This window comes from Ischnura elegans, chromosome 1 (assembly GCF_921293095.1).
Source record: "Ischnura elegans chromosome 1, ioIscEleg1.1, whole genome shotgun sequence".
In the NCBI taxonomy this organism is placed as follows: domain Eukaryota; kingdom Metazoa; phylum Arthropoda; class Insecta; order Odonata; family Coenagrionidae; genus Ischnura; species Ischnura elegans.
Genome location: NC_060246.1, coordinates 142,590,934 through 142,611,675, shown reverse-complemented (window position 1 = coordinate 142,611,675; position 20,742 = coordinate 142,590,934). Strand labels below are relative to the sequence as shown.

Below are 20,742 nucleotides of genomic sequence, written 5' to 3'. Positions count from 1 at the left end.
ATCACCACAGCGTCCATCCATTAAATACGTGAGGCGATATTTACACCCCCCACCCTCTCCCATTAGTGAGATATCGTGATAAGTATTTGGTTCGACCCCCACCCCTTTCCTCTAATGTCACGAGATATTGTTCAAAATGGGTATTTTCATTGTTAACATGGTAAAATGTGCTTCATTGAGTTGTTTTTATTAGAATAACAATTTGAGATCAGTTTAAAGTAGTGTCTAAGATGACTGAGATTGCAATTGTACACTGTTTCTTGCGGAAAAAAAATTACGTAATACTTGCCCGCACCCCCACTCTCCGGCACGTGAAATTAGTTGCGAATCGGTTAGATCGCCCTAAACGCCTCGCGTGGCTAATGGATGCCCTTACATTGATCGAGAACAATCAATGAAGTAGTATCAATTTGGCCATTCGTTGTGGTGCTTCGTTAAATTACCGTATCTTCTATTGCATTTAATCTTATACCGAAAATTCATATCCAGGCCAGAACACCAGGCCACCTCCTCGCTCCAACCCGGAGGAATACATCCATGCAGTCAGGATACCCTTTTTTCATCTTAGTACTCTATCACTGACCGAAATCAGGTAATAATTCAACCATAAATTCGAATTTATACTAATCGAAGTTATCCGATGAGAAATGGACATATTGTTTGACAATCAGTCTATTCAGCATATTCATTTTCACATACATTTAAGTACCTAAAGCAAATTCAAATATACCCGTAAAAGCCACGGTGCAAACTGTGCGGTATCATCAGCAGATCGCACATTGTGCGAAAAGTCCACAAAGAAAATAAATCATTCCCGTAGACAGGGATTCTAACCCGGATCCACCGATTTCCGATCGAGTGCTTTAACAATTTCAGCTACAGAAATTTGTGGACAAGGTCTAATATCTCTTACAATTAGTGTTCAAAGCTCGGGCTTTTACTAATTTAGGATTTGCTAAATTTGGACTAATTTGCTCTCCGGCCTTTGCGAAGTGCGCACATGCTGGTCAGTCCAGACAATCTTGTCAGATATTGCCCACAAATATCTTTGGAGCTAAACTGACTAAAGCACTCGATTCACCGTTCACCGATTTTGGAGAAAGAAACCGAACAAATTTCTGTCGGTTACGGAACAAATTCAAATTCGAAAACCCCAAGGTAACCATTCGATAACCGTTTCCCCAAAACTGTTCATTATTTTCTTTGAAAATTTTTTTTTCCACTATCCACTGATACCCGGTTGGTTATAATTCAAATTCACGCATATCTTTCTTAAAACCCTGTTCAGTTCAACAATAATATTGATTTTATTTATCCCTTGATATCGTACACCATGGCCATTAGCGCAATGATCCTACGACCAAGAAGTGTTTCTATGTTAAATTCGCGTAATATGGTGCAGCTAGCGTTGGTATAGTGCACCAAATTTAATTGATTGATTATGAAATAATTATTATGAAAATTTCAATAAATAGCATGCTCTTGCATAATTATTGCCTTTTATTTTTCAGCATGAACATTTTAGCTAGACTATGGGTTGACGAGTAACCTTTGTCGATCACACGAGACCGTTACATTTCTAACTTATAATCTCTCTATGCGCTTTCTCTTTAATATCCAATAATGCATCATTATTTTTCACTGGACTCCAAAACTATTGCCACTAAAATTGCAATGAAACGTATTTTTTCACCTTTTTTACGAAATTCCAGAGTGGCATAAATTAATCAGTAAAATCACAAGGGAAAAAATCCAGTAAGAGTAGGGGAGACTGGGGTAATGACGATCACGTAGGATAGGCGGAATACTTCGTGTTTTTTTTATTTATAACTAACGAGAAAATTGTGTATGAAGGAAATGACATTTTCGTCATCACTTAGGTTTCCCTTCCGTCTAAATAAGCGACCCAATTTGAATGCTCCCATATATTCGCCGCGTTGAGTTTCGGAGTAGGCGTGGTCCATTCCGTGGTGGAGCTTGTGTAAGGAAGAGGTAGAATTGTCGGATAAATACCGTATTCTCCTCTTCGAGTCGAATTGTCTCAGAAATCCACGGTTGAACTTAAGCACTATGTTGGTCGTTCGCCATGTCATGTACTCACTCACTTCCCTCCTCCGTTCCATTCTCTTCCACAATTTTCGCCTCCCCTATTCTTCGCATTTTGGAGTTGTAGTCTCGAGCGCGAACTGCACTTGAAAAGTTCTTCGCTAAAAATCTGTATTGCCGATACAGGTAGGCGCATAATGAAAGATCGGTTCGCCTAAAAATAGCGGCAACGTTAGGTACCAACTTTTACTCCTAAACTCATCACACTCTTTCCCCACCATTTCCTCTGCATGCACGTGAATCAGCCTGCCAACCAGATAGTGGACATCCTTGTCTAACACCTCGGTCAATGCTTGAACACCCTGATCACGAATATCGGGAACAATAGAGGATTCTCCTGTAGGTAATTACATCCCAGACGGCACAGGAATTTTACGTATCTGAATACGAGGGTGGACCATCAAGATACAGGAAATCGCGCTTAAGATGTTGCTAAAAAGTATTGTTTCTTTATTTCCTTTAATGACGAAAAAATATACAAGAGGACTGGCAAATTCATATGCATAAAATTGTATCTCATCAATAAAACTGTATTCGGTTTGGGACTATTTTCTTTCGCAGGTGATGCAATTACTCCTAGGAAGAAGGCCCGATCAAAGCCTGTACAAGCTTTGGAGATCGCGATGTTTACGTTACGTCTCAACACATTTCAGGGATTTTTGTGTTTAAGTTGGTGAATAATGGAGTGTCTGGTAATGGTGAAGTTTCCCTTATTTTTTAATTTCATTCATTGGGCTTCAGAAACGTGTTTGTGAGGTATTTTTGTTAAAAATACCTTTCGTGCATGACAGTTTCTCTAGGTGGCTGTGGTATTATCGGGCTGTAAAGGAAACTCCGGGACATGGTTCAAGTTTTAGCTTTCCAAAAGATCGTGAGTTGAAGAAGTGCATTCGGGCGATAAGAAGAAAACATTTCACCCCTACGAAAAACAGTAAGGTATGTACTCTTTCTCGCTGTAATTATTTGGATGTAATTTTAAGTTAGTGGCTTCGGGATGTTGATGCATAACTTCAGTACTGAAAATGGTGATTCAAAATTTTGTAGCAGAAATTCATTTGAAAATTCTTGCATTTTAGTTGTCTTTTTTGCATTAATTCATTTGGTAAACGTGTGGTTAAGGGAGGAAATAGGAATAAGCAGCCAAGTTTATAGAATCGAATATTGTTTCTTAGCTTGCCCAATGGTTTGTTATACGTCGGCTTTCATCAATTCAAATATTCTTATTCTATAGTTTAAAATAAAAATATATAAAGGTATACAATTATTTACTCTATTTACGAGCCTAGTAATTTGATTTCTCATGCAGAAATACCAAAAATTGGAAATTATGTTGTTGGAATGTATTTTGGGTTGGCAATAACCTCAGTGGGATAATTTTGTATAAGTAAGGTTGGTAGCGCTATTGTAGTGTGTGTTTTGTTTTGCAATGTATACATGTATATCAGTGCGTGTTTTCTAACAAAGTAAGTACATTAGTGAGTTTTTCTCTATAAGTGTTCCCTACCTTTATACAATAACTATGACACTTAACAATAATACGACAGATGTGACCTAGTAAGTTACATGGTATTTTATTAATTATTAGTTTCAGGTGTGAGTGCTTCACATCACACTTTGTGATATCGGAAAATAATCTGTGGTCTTGGACGAGAAGACGGGGAGAAAATTCTTGTTGAATTGAAGGCGCCCAGATTGGAGGAAGGTGCAATGGCTTCGCTGTAACCTGTCGTCAAGAAGAAAGACGTCGTGGCAGTAGTGACATATAGATCTAAAGTGGATGTGGATTTGTTTTGTGCAAATGGATGCTGTGATAGTGAACGTTCATCGGAGGAGGCATTGAAGATAGTTATTATGTATCGGCCGGTCCTCTTTTAAATAATTTCCTTTTCGAAGAGAATAAGAGTAGTTAATTGTTCCGCCAAATTAGATGTGGGTTAGAAGAGAAAATTGTAAATATTATTGTGATTGACTAAAGAAAATAAATAATATCTGTAATGTATTTCTGTGTTTTTTTTCTTTCCTGCCTCGTAAAAGGGCCAAGGGTTTATGAGGACCATGGTAGGTAGTTATCGATTGTGCTGCGTTCGATACATTTTTCGATCGTGCCAGTTACGATATATCTAATTTTCGACTTAAACGATTGAGATTAGCCTAAGCGCTGTGTTCCTGCGTGCTTCGTATCCTTTCGAAAGCGCTTCGTAGCGGACATTCACATGCTTCGTACGCGCTTCGTCGACAGGCCGTGAATGGATATTATCTATTGCCGAAAAGTGACGGAGCGGCCTAGTATCCCCATAGTCAAGGAATACTACGTACATACGAATTAGATACGGGAGGATCTGTGCCGTCTGGGAAGTGTCCAGTGGCGGAACTTGTTTTTGACCAGGGGTGGGGTTTGGGAATAGGTGCCCCTCAGCCGAAGTGGGGTTCGGGGATTTTGGAAATTTGGGATTTTCAAAACTCAAAAACGGTGATTTAAGGCTAATTCTTTGATATAAAAAGATGCAACTATGTATAGGCAGGAGGTGGTATCAAAGTCTTTAAAAATAGGCCCTAAGTTTTAAACTAATTTGTATTTTAATTCGTTATAACGTATCAGATGATTTTAGAGGGGGTATATCCTACGACTTTTTGTCATATTTTGTCACGTTCACCCCAGAAATGAGTGAGTCAATGTTCTGAAGTAGGTTTTTTAGAATATAGATAACATGCACATTATTTATTGTCTCGCCAAATGGAACACAACTGGGGGGCGTCCCAAAAGAAATTAAAAAACTTTAAAAATAAGGACCACCCTAATGCACATGCCATGAGACATGGCCAACTTTAAACAGGCCGGAACATGGAATTTTGGCAACGCTGTGCCGGGGTCCTATCTTGTTTGTTTGAGAGCATGGCGACTTATGCGTGAAGAGTATCCGTGTAACCAAAGAAGCATTAAATCTCTTGTTAAAAAGGCAGAACTGGACTTCTTTTGTGGATATCATATTGGCTAAAGGTACGTACAATAGTTTTAAGATAATTTTTGGGAGCTGAAGGAGGAAAATCACGTTTAGGTATTACTTCAAAAGTGTTGCGGTCACATGCTGGCCGGCCATTAATGGTGGGGAATTGAGAGTGCAACAATACTGGTTTAAAAGGGGGAACAAGAATTATTTTTCTGTACTTTGTTTTGCCTTACGGTAAGTAAAATAGTTTAAAGATATTCTCAGTGAATTGTGAGTGGATATTCAGCAGTATTTTATCCAAAGCATAGCGTCTGTTGGCGGCCGGCCACGAAGTAACCTTGAGAGTACACAAATGAAACGAGGCGTATTTGTCGGGATATAAATGCTGCGTTGTTTTTACAATATTATTATTCTCGGGTTAACAGTGATTGCTATATTTGGTGTGCCTTATGAATAACTATGTGTAGTTGTGTTTATAATAACGTCGTATATTATTGAACGACGAATGGCTTCTCGTTAACTCTGTTAATATATGTCTCCAGGTACTGATGTTATTCATATTTTCCAAACTTATCATGAATGCACTGCTTTTTTTCTGTGATCAGCGAAACTATCTTTATTAATGCAACTTTCCATTGCTTTCATTAAAGGGGCCCAAGCGTTGTTGTGTGCATATTGCAGAAGCAACTACCTATCCACCAAAAACAAGGGGTATGTGACTGTGTTCCAGTCCACCAAAGATGAACGCAGTAGACAGAAGTGGCTGAAGAATATCCCTCGGAAGGATTGGAATCTTTCTTCAAGCGCAATAGTTTGCGTCAAGCATTTTGCTGAGCGGGATATCCTACACCGAGTAACTTACATGAATAAGAACGGTGAAGTGAAAAGTTACGAGTTAGATCGCCTAAAGTTGTCCCCTGGTGCTACTCCCACAGTGTTTCAGGCCCTCTCCTCTTCTTAAAACTTCTTATTGTGATCAGTGAACCATGAAAATCTGTGAACATAAGTAGATGAGTTGTACTTCTAAGAAATGAAATCAGGAAATATTGTATGAATCAGTGGAACATGAAAAGACTGCTGATGAAATGACAATATATATCTTTATTTCCGAAAGACATGCTAATTTGACATCTGGCCGCCTTCTAATACTGAAGGTACATTGGAAAATCAATTGCTACTAAGTGATATGGAATATATAAGTGGTATTTTGAACTAATTCATCTTTCCCTTCCAGGTAAAACTTCTTGTTGTGATTAGTGAACTATGAAAACCTGTGAACATAAGTAGATAAGATCTTGGAAATGAGATCAACAAATATTTTATGAATCAGTGGAACATGAAAGAACATTGATGAAATGTCAATATTTGTTCTCGTATCGATAAGGGTACCTTAATTGATATTTATCTGCCGTACTATACTCTAGGTATGTTGAAAATCCAAGGGTACTGAGTGATATCATATATGCGTGGTATTTTTGAACTAATCCATCTTTCTATTGCAGGTAAAACTCCTTAATGTGATCAGTGAAGCATGAAAATCTGTGGAAATAATTAAAGATGAATTATTTCTTGGAGATGAAATGAACGAATATTGTATGAATTAGTGAGAACGTGAAAGAACTACTGAGGAAATGACGATAGAAGTTCTCATATTGAAAAGACTTAGTAAATTGACGTCTAGCCGCCTTCCAATACAGTAGGTATATTGGAAAATCCATGAAAGCTGAGTGAAATTATGTATATATGTGGTATTTACAACAACATAATAATTTTCGCTGCAGCTAAAACTTCCTTTAGAGTGAACTTTGAAAATTTGGTCTTATAATCAATTATTAAGAACCTGGTGTGGCTACCATTATCGAGATTAATTCAATAATTTCCTTTCGTTTGTAAAATTTGATTTGATTTTAATCAGTATTGAGTTATACGGTAGTATAATGTTATTTGTTGAGACATTTCTCCAATTCGGAAGTCATTATTATTTCATTATACTGGTCTTGGTGTTTAGAAATATTAGATTGACAATATATTTATCTTCCTTATGGCTTCATATTTTTTACACATTTTTGTCTAATATATAGAATGTTAAGACTAGTTTTTTTGTTATATCACATAAAGTTTTCTAATTAGCCCTTACATTTGTACTGATCATGTTTTTTTCATCAAATTTTTCCATCAGATAATGTAGTGCCTGTGAAACTGATAGCTGTTGCTGGTGACGGTTCATCGGTGAACTTCAAATGGCACGATCTATGGAGGTTGTTTCCGGCTGAAATTGAAATTAAGAACCTGTGGCAGCTTGTATTTATTCCACTTTCTGGAGTAATATTTATGCTTTGATAGCCATGCCTTGTGACATTGTGAGGTTGTTTGATATGTTGTTTGACCTCTTCAATATGAAATGTTTACCGGAAAATGTATATATATGATTTTTATTTTAAATAAATGTTGTTAAACGTCATACATTTTTTTCTCTCCTGAAATACCGTGGCGAAAGGTGCTATAAAATAACGCATTACTTTTTAACATGTTAATTTATTAGGTTATTCAGGGAGGTGAAATGATGTTTATTTTAAAGCCGCTCTTTATTTCTAAGTCAATAATTTTTATAGGGTGCTATTCTATATAAACAACCAATGGGTTAAGCGGTAAACTAAGCGGTATTTCCTTCTTGGTCTGAATTTCTGGGTCGTCGATCGCTTACTTACGCTTCACTTATCACGTAGTTCATTTTGAGCACCCTCTTTTTTTTTAATGACGGTGCTCCTCACTCCAATGCCTTGACGCTTCTGTTTACACGATTCAAGTCGACGAGGATTATGCCCTGGCTTTTGATGTTCCTTTCTCCTCCTCCTCCCCATTTGACCAATTTCCCCATTAATTTCCTTACTCCCTAGTCTTATCTCTACACCTCTCCCCTTCCCTCTTCAATTACCTGCCCAACCCCCGCGTCGCTGTAGCCCGTGTGAGCCGAGAATCCCTCTCGCGTCTTCATGCCGCTCCCCAGTGCGGATTGCGGACGTCCAGAGTGAAGACAGAAGAAGTAAGCTGGTGCGGCGATCACTCGGAAGAGTCTCCGCTCCGCGAATCCGCCGAATTCTGGATACTCGTGGGCTTCGATCATCGATTCATTCGGATTGAAGCGGTCACATCTGTTTTCAAGAGAGGAGTTTATTTTCTGAATTCGGCACAAAGTGAGTAAACTGTCACTAAACGTTAAGGCAGGGGAATCTTTTAGGTGTAAAGCGCCTTAAGTCTTCTCAGGAATACAGTTTCAGGAAGATATCTATCGCTAGTGACATAACTGTACCTTGTGGCATTAGGATGAGTTGGCGAAGGCAGATGTACGAAGGTAGAGGACAGCGGTTAAGCCTAGTGGACATAGATTTTCTTCGTGTCATATCAGCATGGTCATTACCCCTCCAGTCGTCTTTCTTGTCGTGGTGATTTTTGGTCACTCTCACAAGTATTTCATTTGTTTGAAACTTATTATTATCAATTTGCATTTAGTTTTGACGATTTTTGATTTTATTCAGTGAATCAGCCGTAATGCACATCTCGATTCATCCTGTAACTAGTACTCTTCAAACGTGGGCTAGCGATTCTAAACCACTTAAAATTTCTTGTGCAATGTAACCGTCTAAGATAGATTTACTGTCTCTATTTCCATCATTTATAAGACAATTTGTAATCGACGCATTTTTTCCCTTGAACACAAATGATTTCAATATTTTCTACACTTCAGTGCTCAGAAATAAATATGCATTTTGTCGACTCCACTTCATGAGAATAATTAAACATTTGAATAAGGTCTGTGAATAATTTACCCAATTGGAACCCTAGTGACCGCGCCGAGTCTGAAATGATCGCTTTAGTTACAGGTTTCCGTGAGCCTCCGTTCCTAAATTATCCCTGAACTTGTGTGTGAGAAATGCCTTTAAGATTTGGGTACATTTTAGAGTAGGATAAGAGGACATACAACTGTTTTCAAGAGGCACTTGCGCAAAATTGCAAGCCCCAAAAGTGGGTTTCAACGGCGAGGGCGCTGTATAGTAAATGCGAATTTTCCTACGCATGATTTAGACAAGGAAATTTCACCGCAGAATTGTGCCCCTTCGTATTTGAATACGTCACTCATGTCAGTTGATATTCCTGTAGTGGATTTTTTATTTTTAGGGACACCTCAATCATTTTTCAAGAGTGAGCCATTCTATTCAGATAATTTTCGGCCAATATCCCTTCTCAGCTTTTTTCATCCTTCCTCTTTCAGCCTTATTTGCAGTACCTCTTCGGGTGATAATGCCTCTGTTGTTTTCTTTGCTGATAGATGACTGTATTCTGGAGCACCTGAGATATGGGATATTGTTGTCTTTTAGTGATGTGCAGTTACGTATGAGCTACTTAAATATCACAGTTTGAAAACAAAAAAGATGGAACAAAATATTTATTTTGGCTTAGACATCATGACATTCACGGCGTGTAACCTTCCGAATATTTGAAGATAAGATTGAACAGTGTCAATGTCATCACTTGCTCATTTCGACTCAATATCCCTTTTTTTAGGTCAAGGACAGCAGATGAAGCGTAGCAAACTGGATTTGTCATTTTTATACGATGGTTTATTTTCCATTTGTCTTTATTATCGTGGTCATATTTTCTGACTTCCTCGAGTTGTGTCAAACCTCATTAGTGAATCACAACGTGATGTTTTTTACTCAATGGTACGGTGGTACAATTATTCGGTGATATTTCCGAGTTTATTTTTTCAAAGCATACTACTCAGTATTTCGTCGCAGGGCATTTCCCGGAAAATATCAGGACTTCAGATAAAGATGGGATTAGTGGAATAGATAATTTGGGTGAGGAGGGAACATACCATACTGATCCAGATATGCCGCCAGATCATACCTGTAATCAGCTCCGCTTTGGTGGATGCAACAATATTCTCTTGGGACATTTTAACACTCTCTATTGTCTGATAGTTAATTGCTTACTTAAGGGCAGAGGCGTAACTGTGGGGGGATGAGGGGATCCCCCCCCAAATCCTTAGAATATTTTATAGCATATAAATGTTTTCCCCTGCTGTGAAGGTTTCCCGCAGAATTACGAGTGAAACCCAAGGTTTATACGCCAAAATGGTGTAAAACTATATTTTCAGACGTGTCAGTTTTTAAAAAAATTCGCCGTTGCCTGGAGTGGGGTCGCCCCCCAGATCCCTTAATGTCCCCCAAAGCATATTCCTAGTTGCGGCATTGCTTAAGGGTATGCATCACTCCCACTCCACTGATCTGATTTTCTACAAGATTACGCGTTTAAAGCTAAGCAATCATAGTCAAAATTTCAGAATATGTATGAGTTGATCTTATCAACAATTAGCTGAGTATTAAGTATGACAATTCTACCTCACAGAATATACGTGAGTGTAACTTTTCTTGGAAATAAATAAATTGTCGCTGTGATCATTTAGTGCAACTTTTCCATGATAGGTAGTAGTGTATATAGATCCTCATGCTCAGGTCCCTTGTATTCGCCCCTGAGGGGACAACCGTTAGCTAAAAAGCGGTTTGGTCCCAATGCAGAGCTTAGCCTCGGTGATGAGTGGCAATCGCGTCTGTCAGGACTCTTCAGATATATTCGTGACATTCAGGTCGAAGGTAATTTCGGCACTTAGTATTTGCCTGTACATTTCAATCGTATCATGGTGTCGAATAACTTAGGATGTTGGATAGATAACATTAAGATTATCAGAGATGAATCATTGACGTAACTAGGAATAGGCTTTGGGTGGAGGGGGATGAAGTGGTTAGTGTAGGGACAGGAAACATTTTTGAAAAAATGACATGCCTGGAAATACATTTTACACCATTTTCGCCCTTTAAATTTACATTTGAGCAGACACAGTTATTATGTGTCAAAACTAGGCAATGGTTTTAATATTTTATTTCTCTGAGGCTTTGGGGCGGAGGATCATTCCCCTCATCCCCCCCATAGTTACGCCATTGATTATGAAATGAATATAAGGTTTGGTTGACTCATTTGGAACAAGAACACCGCGGTCATGTCCTCTGGTGTGAATTATTCAACTGATTTGCATTACGGCACTGATTTTTTTCTTTATGGTGCTCATTTAGGGAGCAAGGGTGGGCGGGCTCTCTCGACCCCTCCTCATTTACGCTCCTTACGGTAGAGAAAGAGTAGAACTGAGTAATTTTCCACGCGGCCTAACACGGATTATCTATTCGTGACATTCAATTTCCTCTCTAAAATTTCTATTTATGTAATACAGGAGTATTCAAAAAGGTCTACTCGAGATTTCAACCGTGAGTACTTCAGGAAATCTTCTCCTGAAAGTTGCCCTCCTCTGAAGTTCGCCTCCTGTCATCCGGGAGCCAATAATTTAGAGCTGGCTAATAACGCCGATGGAATTCTCATCGATTTTCCTTCATTTACGACTTACTACCTTTCCGTTCCCAACCTACCCATTTAACATCTAATTGTAAGCTCGAGACTAGCTTTGTTTTATCTCTCCTCCTAAAAGAAAAAAATCATCCAGTCTGAAAATTCTTCCTAAAATTGTTTAGTAAAAAGTGCTCGCGTGTGATATATCACACGAATTAAGTATATCTTCCCTTAATCATTTAATAAAATGTAATTTTGCTGCAGAATATGTCATTTGAATGGCATAGAGGACGAATACCAGGCTCAAAATGTAAATTGTTTTGGGCCATTTTACTGTCCGAAGGTTTTCCTCAAACGAATAGGCGTGACCTATTCCATGTTGCGTCATCAACGTGAGGGATCTGTGGGAGGCAACGAGGAAAATGTTCTGAGATTTATCTGTGGTATCTACTCTACCCACTTATTCAAACTTGTAAGACACTTGGATTCAAGCTAACGATGTTGTATCTTTTAAGGAACTGAAGTCTTTTTTTCATCAGTATTTTTAAATGAAAAACACCAAATTTAGAAGAAGAATTAGTAAAGTCTGCTGGATTGTGGCATTTGCTTGTATTTTTTTACAGTGTGAGATGTTTCACGATAACAGATGCATACTTAGATGTAAGTTGTTGAGTCTCATTGTTAGTAATCGGAGGTAAAATGTTTTTCAGCCACTTCGATGGTAGTCATCGCTTATAATATGGAAAAACCGAGGCCAATTAAAAAACAAACTTGAAATTTTACTCCGGTAACATGTGTAAAAATCTTAAACGTGAAATCGTCATGCATTACACGCTCATCAAGTTTAACTACGACCAAGGGGGATTGAATATAATCCCCCAAAATTTGCCTTGTTGTGAGTTTATGACCTTGGCAGTCGGTCGACTCACCATACCATATTTGGAAGGAATTTTTTCTACAATCACTCGGAATAGGGAAGTATCTCCACCACCGTGAATTTTTTTACAATTATTTAAGTCTTTTACTAATGATATTGACTCTATTTTTTGAGAAAATATCAAGGCGTTAAAATGACTCTGGGAATAACACAGATACTCAGATTGTTTTTATTGGGGGAGGAGTATATAAACTAGAATTATATGGCCTTTAGATCCATCTACAAAATTGAAATCCAGAGAAAAATCCTTTTTTGCGGTCCCTCTGGAGGAAAGTAAGTTACTCTCGAGGGCAATTTAGTGAAATTAGGGAAATGAAAATAACTAACAGTTATTTGCGATGGTTAATTTTTTTTAAGTTGCCGATTAAATTGTTCAGAAATTGAATAAAACTTTCTTGTGATGCATAATTTGAAGATATTTAAGATCACAAATTGCCTCCCAAATGTTGGGGGATATTGAATGCCCTGCTGTAACTGACTAGCATAAATCACAGAATTGATGGAATTTAGAGCAAAATGGCACAAAATACAACTAAATTATGAAATAATATGTAATAATCACGGAAGTATACGTGGAATACCTTAATCTCGTATTAGCCCAACTAGGAGTAACCAAAGTTACTTTAGAGTTGGAGTTTATTGGAACGTTAACAGATCGAGCTGAATTGATTGCTGATAGCTTAAATATATTATTTTTGCATATTATATAACACAATTTCACTATCTGAAACATGCGAATGGTATAATCGCCGATTATAACTGAAATTGATCATTCGGATCCATATCTTCTCTCGTCACGTCTATACTAATATCCTCTCCAACATGTAAATAGCAATAGGTGGTAATGGCATTCATTTAAAAGTACAGTGGAAGATAAATCGCCCGCCGAATCTCTTATGTTAATAAAATTCCTATAATTACTGCCTTTATTGATACCCTAGGGATGCAGCAGCCATAATACCGAAGGCATCCGATATCGTCATCGATTTACCGATGTCATAGGTTGTTGCGAGGTACTTCAAGCGGATTACGAAACGCTTTGGCAGCACTGAAAGTGATGACAGTGAATTTCGGAACGCGCCAATGGTTAAATTCAGAGTAGTTTTTAATTTAATATTCAGTATATAATTTCATAATTTTTATTTCGGTGATGTGGTATGGATATCACCCTCGCTGTGCTGGAGATAGAAAGAAAATCAGAATAAATTATGTCCCATGAATCTGACTTAAAGGAGATACCCAAGTTTCTATGTAATGGTCTTATTTAGGAAACTATATCTTTCACCTAGCAGTGACTTCTGAATTTTTCCCTTCGCCGTACTTATTTAAAGTGTGAGATAATTCACTTTAGGCGTTGAAAAAATTACTTTCATTTACTGGGTCAATTAGCAAGAGAAAGCAATTAGAGACATCCCGTTTTTGTTGGAATTTCAATAATTAGTAGTGAAATAGGATGTAACCAATATACCATTACAAAATCTAGGAGAGTTCAATTTTGTAAGTTTGAAGAATTATACCCATCGTAGTTTTCTGTGGTTATATATAAATATGTGCTCACATTTAGAAGTAAAAATTCATCGTTAAAAAAAAACAGCACAGTAATTGATTCTAGCCACTATCTAATTAGTATAGCCTGTATTATTCTGTTAAGTTATAATTTAGGGTTTCATTCAATGCAGTATCTATTGTTAGATCTTTTAAAAATGACACGAGACTCTCGGATTTACACATTTATTTGTACAAGTACAACACGACCATGCGTGTGCTCAGGCCAGGGCTCGCATACAATATGCCGCCTCCGTTCTCCTTCCTCTCGCGCACGCTAGCGGCGCTCCTTCCGCCACATCCGTCGTCAGCCCGACGTATCCCTCCGCCGTGATACTAGCGCGAATTCAAACGCTGCGAACACTATATTTTATTTGGTATTGATGAAAAATTCGGAAATCATTTGTAATTTTCAACTACGCTCGTTATCTCTAAGGAACCTCTTCCATCGAAAAAATGTTACGTTTTCTCTGCTTGAAAATCGAGGTGCGAATTATGATTATTCAATTTTATTATTGTGAGGGCGGTAAGGGGAGCAGCGGAAAGAGAACGGAAGCCGATGCACAGCATGAATGTGTTTGGTAGGGTGCATACTAGGTTATGCATGGGGAGGTAACCACAGAGTCATTAATCGGCAATATACTCGCCAGTTAATATTTGTGATACGATTTTCTGACAGCCTGATACGTGGTCAGGTGCCGGAGAGTAACTTGCCCCCCTGCACCGAGAGTGTGTATTTTACACTTGGTAGTGGGAGGGTTCTAGTTAGTTTTTCGGTAACTTATCGATTATTCGCGTTTATCCAAAATAATCGTGTGGCTAAAAACTCAGAGTTATAAAGAGTCGAGTACATTCAAGAGCGTTGAACGCGCAATGCGCAAACAATATTCTTCGCTGGGCAAGGCATTATTTATTTTCTCTTTCAATAAATGCTTTCTGTTGAATTAGAGAGAGTATTCCGTCGTAGAATAGAATATATATTTATTATTTTCTGTGAATCACCTTTGGAACAAAAATAAAAAATTGCGTGAAAGATTAACTTTGCTAAGCTAAACGAGCAATTAGTAGTACATGTAAGAGGGAAACATACATATAGCAGTTATGATTTAAACAAGAAGATGATGAAAAACAAGAGTTTTAATTTTTACAATGTTCTCAATTTAAATACTGTGTTTTATTCGCCATTTTGAGTTATTTTTATCGGAATTGGGGCGAGTCATGCAAAATACATTTAAAAATACGTAGATGTATCCCTTCTTCTGTAAGCTTAAGTCTATGGAGATGATTCTTCACAGGCCTTCTGTATAATCCGTGAGTTGAACAGTTTTATGCTCACCGAACCAAAGCGTGGACATGCCGCAAGAAAAACGGTTACGTCAAAGCACGGGGACAATTTCAAGTGAACGTGCTACGTTTAAATAGCTTCCAGGTATATTATTGATGGGTGAGAGCGAGGCGTCGGGTGTGAAGGGCAATTTGAAGGACGTCCAATGCGATCACTTCTTCGGATGCAACTCTTCCCTGTCGCACACAAAAGCAGGACTATTTCCTGGCGTTCCCAAGTCTTCAGTCTCTTTCGAAGCCTCTGAACGCTGGACACGAAAAATGGCTCATCCTCCTGCTCCGTGGGCGATTGAACCACTGAGGCATTGGACACATCGTCTCTTAGCCGCCATGATCCAGCTCTTAACGTCAGTATTCGTACGTGAGTGATCCTTTGGGTGACTTCATTTAAGGGCACATCCATCTACTTGCCCCTTAAAATCCATCCTTTGATAGCTCTAGATACTACACACAGATTTTTTTGACTGCTGTCTTCAGGCCGCTATACACGGTAAATGATCATGCGAATGATCATTCTGAATGATCACGTGATCATTCACAGGATCATGATAGCAAAACAGAACATGTTCTAATTTTCACTGAATGATCATGCGCACGAAGGTTCATTCGCGAATTGTTCCGTTATACACGGTGAATGATCATGCTGAATTATCAGTCGCCGTGTATAGCAGTCTTTCGGAATTGATATTTTGAGATGACCAAAGAGAAATGATTCCTCTCACTGAAATTCCATCATCATCATCATAGGTCAATAATACTAATAAGCCTGAGACTTATTTAACGCAACTACCCATACCGCTATCCTACCTGCACCCTAAATAACTTTTCCTGAGTAACTCAATCGGGGCCATCCCTACTTCTCGTCCACATGTCCTCCGCCAAAGGCCATCATCAGGCCATTTTGCCTCATTATGTAGCCGACTAAGTAGTTACGTCCCGTATTTTTATCAGTATTTTTAGGAGCCTTCTCCGTTCTTCTACTCGTCTTAGCACTTTCGTATTCTGCCGATCCATTTTATCTTCATACTACTTCGGTAGAACCAAGTGTCGAATATTTCTACTCTTGAATTCTTTGCTGTTGGTCCTAGAATATAATTTCAAGGATTTTTAACGAGGCAAAACTCCTTGCGTAATCCAGTCAAGTTTCAGGCTAGAAATTTTGAGGCATAACACAATACCGACGTTTCGGCAATAGAGAAGGCATGGAACACACTGACCCGATTGAAATTCCGAGGGAATTTTATCCGCCTTATTCCCTAGGAAAAGCTAAAGTTACTCTAGGTATCAGTGGAAAATTGTTTAAGGCATACCTTTTTGAGCGTGTAAGTTTTTGATTCATAGGGACATAGCGATTTCAATGCCATGAAAAAATGATAGATGAATTGTCGCACCTTAAACATATTTTAAAATTTAATAGTGAGGTAGTGGGACTAGTCCGGCTGGTTTTTTTGGTGTGCTACAACACGTGGTCCTTCAGTATTTTGGAAAATCCTATTTTTGAATACTTATGTGGCCAATTCAGTTGTCCCGCCTTATTCTTACGTGTTTTGGAAGACTTTTTTCCCATTTTGCATATCACTTACTCAATTCTTTCTTGGTGTATCCATTTTATGTCCATCATTCTTCGGAAGCATGACATTTCAAATGTTTCAACTCTTGAATTAATTGCTGCTGTTATCGTCCAAGACTCGTACCCATAAAGAAAAGAAAAATCCTCCAAATGAGGCACCTGATGAGTTTTTTCTTATTTCTAAGCTTTCATTCTCAACGTATAATACATTCTTCTTTTTGTAGAACGACCTCTTCGCTTGTGCTTTTCTATTGTCTCTTATTTCTTTCATCACTGGATAATAGGCTTCCTTCATGCCAATGCATGATGCATTCGAAGAGTTTTCCGAGTAGTAAAATCAGAGCTAGATGTTTAATTTCTTCAATCCTCTCCAAATGTCAGTCCACCATATTTCCTCTCCTACTACTAACGCGGAGTTTTTTTTTCGGCGATTCTCTTCCTCCAATTGACCTTCATTATTCTTCCCTTGAATCACATTTTTCATTTTTCTCAATATTGCTTCTTTTTGGGATTTCTATATCCACTGTTTACATCAAAATATAGATATGGCCCTAATGACCTCAATAACGGGACAGTTATACATGAAAGTATCGAATAAAACGTATTTCTCCCAGGTTGAGTCAGGTACCGCACGAAATTTTTCCTTTGCGGATTGAAGCGCTTTCAGGACCATCTTCGGATTCGAGGCTGTAATTTCTTCTCTCTTTTTGAATATGCTGAAAATTGAGGAAATATTCTTTGCCACTGCTCTTAACAAGTACGCAGCACTATAGCTTGAAAAGTAGTTTTCGTGACGTTATACTCGTTTAAAATCAACGCTATCTTTTTGAATTTTTTATGAAATTTAAAGTACACCCATTTTACATTTGCCTAAATCTCAGAGTTGAAAGTTTTTCCTTAATTTCTCAATTAGAATTTTTTAAATTAATCTCTCAGGAACAAATTTTTATAGTTGTGATGATATAGTAAAATATTGAAAAAGGTCAGCTCTATCTCACTTCAAAATTTCAATAGTTAAATTTAATTTTTTTACGAGTCATTCGTCGCTAAAAAGACAAAATTTGCCCGTTTGAGCGATAGTGATGCATGCTCTTTTCAATAGGTGTAAATGTTTTCCGGAAATTTTCGTGAAGCAATGCCAATGCTTTGGCACGGCTGAGATAAAGCTCATCAGTTTAGGAATGTCCATTGCTACTTTTAACAGTGTTCATTTTCACATCTCGGTATGCTAAAAGTTATTTTATGCGGAATCCTGTTTTCGTCAAGTAAAGATTATATGCGGATTTTTATCCATAGTAGTAGATCATCAGTTGGGGACAAATATGTACGATGGGCTGGTTTCCGTTGGTTTCAAAATAACAGTGAAACGTAACTCAGCAGTTGCTTTACAAATAGATAGTGAGCCATAAGTTGGGTTTGACTCTTCCATTCCCGAGACTCTACTTTGGCTGTTGATTTAGGAAGGTGCAATCATATAGGGGCTTGAGGTATCCCGGCCAAGTTCAAACAGCCGAACACTGAACTTCCACGAGTTCTTCCCAAGGGCACTGATGACACGGGCGTTGAATTCTATTTTGCGCGTGAGATTCGAATGCTACGGGGATTAGTGAATGTTTGCGACGAAGCAGCGCGTTCTCCTAAATCGCCACTCCGAACATTGGGAAACAAGAGAACGCTGGACGGCGTGGAACCCGCGCAGTACAGGCGCCACATCGGAAGTTTATTGCCGGTGGCGAAGTTGCTCGTAGCCTCGGATACGTGCTGCGTAGCCTCGGATACGTGCTGCGTAGCCTCGGATACGTGCTGCTACTCCCATTTTTCAATCTCCGAGTTTTACCCACGAGCTTTATCTTTTTCGCAGAAGTAGTAAGTAATAGAGTCGGATACATAAATAGAAGATTCGCGATTGCATTGCGGGTGCAAATTGGGACAGGTGGGGTTTTTGCCTGACTTATTTAGAAAAGGGATGAGGAGTCGCGCAGGAACTTTCTCTCTGTCACAAAGATTTGTTGCGATACGTTGATGACATAAATGGGTCGTCATATGGTTATTGCCCTGTCATAGGCGTTGGTTGGGTAACATTAGCAAAGCTAGCTCAATAGGTGAGCGGTGTATTTTACAAATATCTCATTAAATTTTTATAAGATTCTACGCAAATAGTCAAAAACTCCCGGATAGATTTATTATTCAAAATAAAAGCTCGAGAAACCTAATAAACCGTTTTTTATCTGTTATTGTGATCTTAATTGCAAAACATTGAAAAGCTGTACATTTTATAGAGAAAAATCATTTGAAAACAACTAAAACATATACCAAACTTTTAATGAGATATGATATGTATGATAAAAAACGAGCGGTCATTATACTGTATATATGGTTAAAATATAATATTTTCGCCATTGATAGGAATGAATTAAATAAATCGTGCGTAGTTGCACGCATGCATAGTGCAATGTTAAATGCATAGTTAAATACAAGTATTTTTAATATGTTTTTGATACATTAGAATATTTCCACATTTCAAACTTGACTCACTTCATCTATGAAAATACTTGCTTGTTATGTCAACAACATAACAACAAATAATTCCTTTAAAAAACTATATAAATATTTCTGCACTGTTTACTAATCAAATAATTGATTGCTATTCATTTTTTTGCTCTTCTCATACTTGAATATTCAATTATTACTAATAATGAAACAATGACAATTAAATTCAAGTCCTAGTATTTACCTCAGATAAGCGAATCATTTAAATGTCCAAATATTCTTAAATATAATTTAATATGTATAATTATTTGTGTGTACCTAGCAGAATATTTATTCATTGAAAATTCTAAATATGATAACGAATGGATTTTTTCTGTAGGCTCCTCGATTGATGACGAATTGAATCGAACAAGGGAATATCTAACCTTAATTTTTCCCCTATGGATTTTAAACACTCTTCAGTTTATTCCCCCAACTTCTTCCTACATTATCTCCACCGACCTCCACAATTTACTTTTTCATGTTTTTCTCTTTCCCTCAGAGCCTGTGATGGAAGACCCCAAGGCTCAGCAGACTCCCCTGAAGAAGAATCGTCGAAGCCGGGCCGATTCGATCCGCGAGGCCCTCCCACCGGGCCCGCTTTCCTCGATCGCCAAGAGGGCCGCCAGACAAGCCCTTAGCTTCGTGCACATCCTCACGTGGATTCCCAACTACTCTAAAGATGACATCGTTTGTGATATTATTGCTGGTATTACGATTGGCCTCACGATGTTGCCCCAGAGCTTAGCATATGCACTGCTGGCTGGTCTCAGTCCACAAGTGAGTGGTATCTCAAGTTGTTCAACATCTGATGACTGTTGAGAGCCAATAATTCCTTTGCCCAGTGACTAAGAATATTCCTTACTTCTTCTATGTTTGTTTATCTTTCAAGAGTGTGACGCTCTTTATTGTGATGTAGTGATTCCTCCAGGTGAAGTCTTTTACGCCAGAAATGAGCCCTTTTACCTTCGCAAGTTGTTCGAATCTTCAGCCCTTACTACTCCAGAATACCATAGAAAAATGAGCATCTATTGGCCCATTCTTTCTCATTCACACATAGCTGGATTACAATTCCCCTACAGGTAACTTAACACCATTGCTTAAATAAGAAATGTTATTTTGCATTCCATATTGCATATTTTTATGAATTTTATTGTAATTTTTTTAATGATGTTTCTTGGAGTTTAGGAAAAATGAAACCAAGTTATAGCCAACGTTTTGATTTATGTAAAATCATCCTCAGGGCTATGAAAGTGAAAACATGAACAATATAAAATACAAAGATGACAACGATATACAATATTTTTACATAAAAATGTTACATTTAATTAAATGTTACGTTAAATTTTTAGAATATAGATACG

General features: G+C 38.0%; 1 protein-coding gene across 7 annotated transcripts in view; it reads left to right on the top strand.

The window, feature by feature from the left end:
- Nucleotides 1–20,742, top strand: part of LOC124171276 (sodium-independent sulfate anion transporter-like) — a 71,081-nt gene that overhangs the window by 34,713 nt on the left and 15,626 nt on the right. For 3 of the 7 annotated variants that reach the window (XM_046550430.1, XM_046550428.1, XM_046550421.1), the window contains exons 1-2: nucleotides 15,526–15,640; nucleotides 19,881–20,158. In XM_046550430.1, coding sequence (XP_046406386.1) covers nucleotides 15,541–15,640; nucleotides 19,881–20,158 — 378 coding nt within the window. In that variant the 5' untranslated portion in view covers nucleotides 15,526–15,540. Of the gene's footprint in view, nucleotides 1–303; nucleotides 593–7,966; nucleotides 8,249–15,525; nucleotides 15,641–19,880; nucleotides 20,159–20,742 lie in introns of those variants that run through there. The other 4 variants (XM_046550435.1, XM_046550448.1, XM_046550442.1 and 1 more) reach the window with 3 other exon arrangements.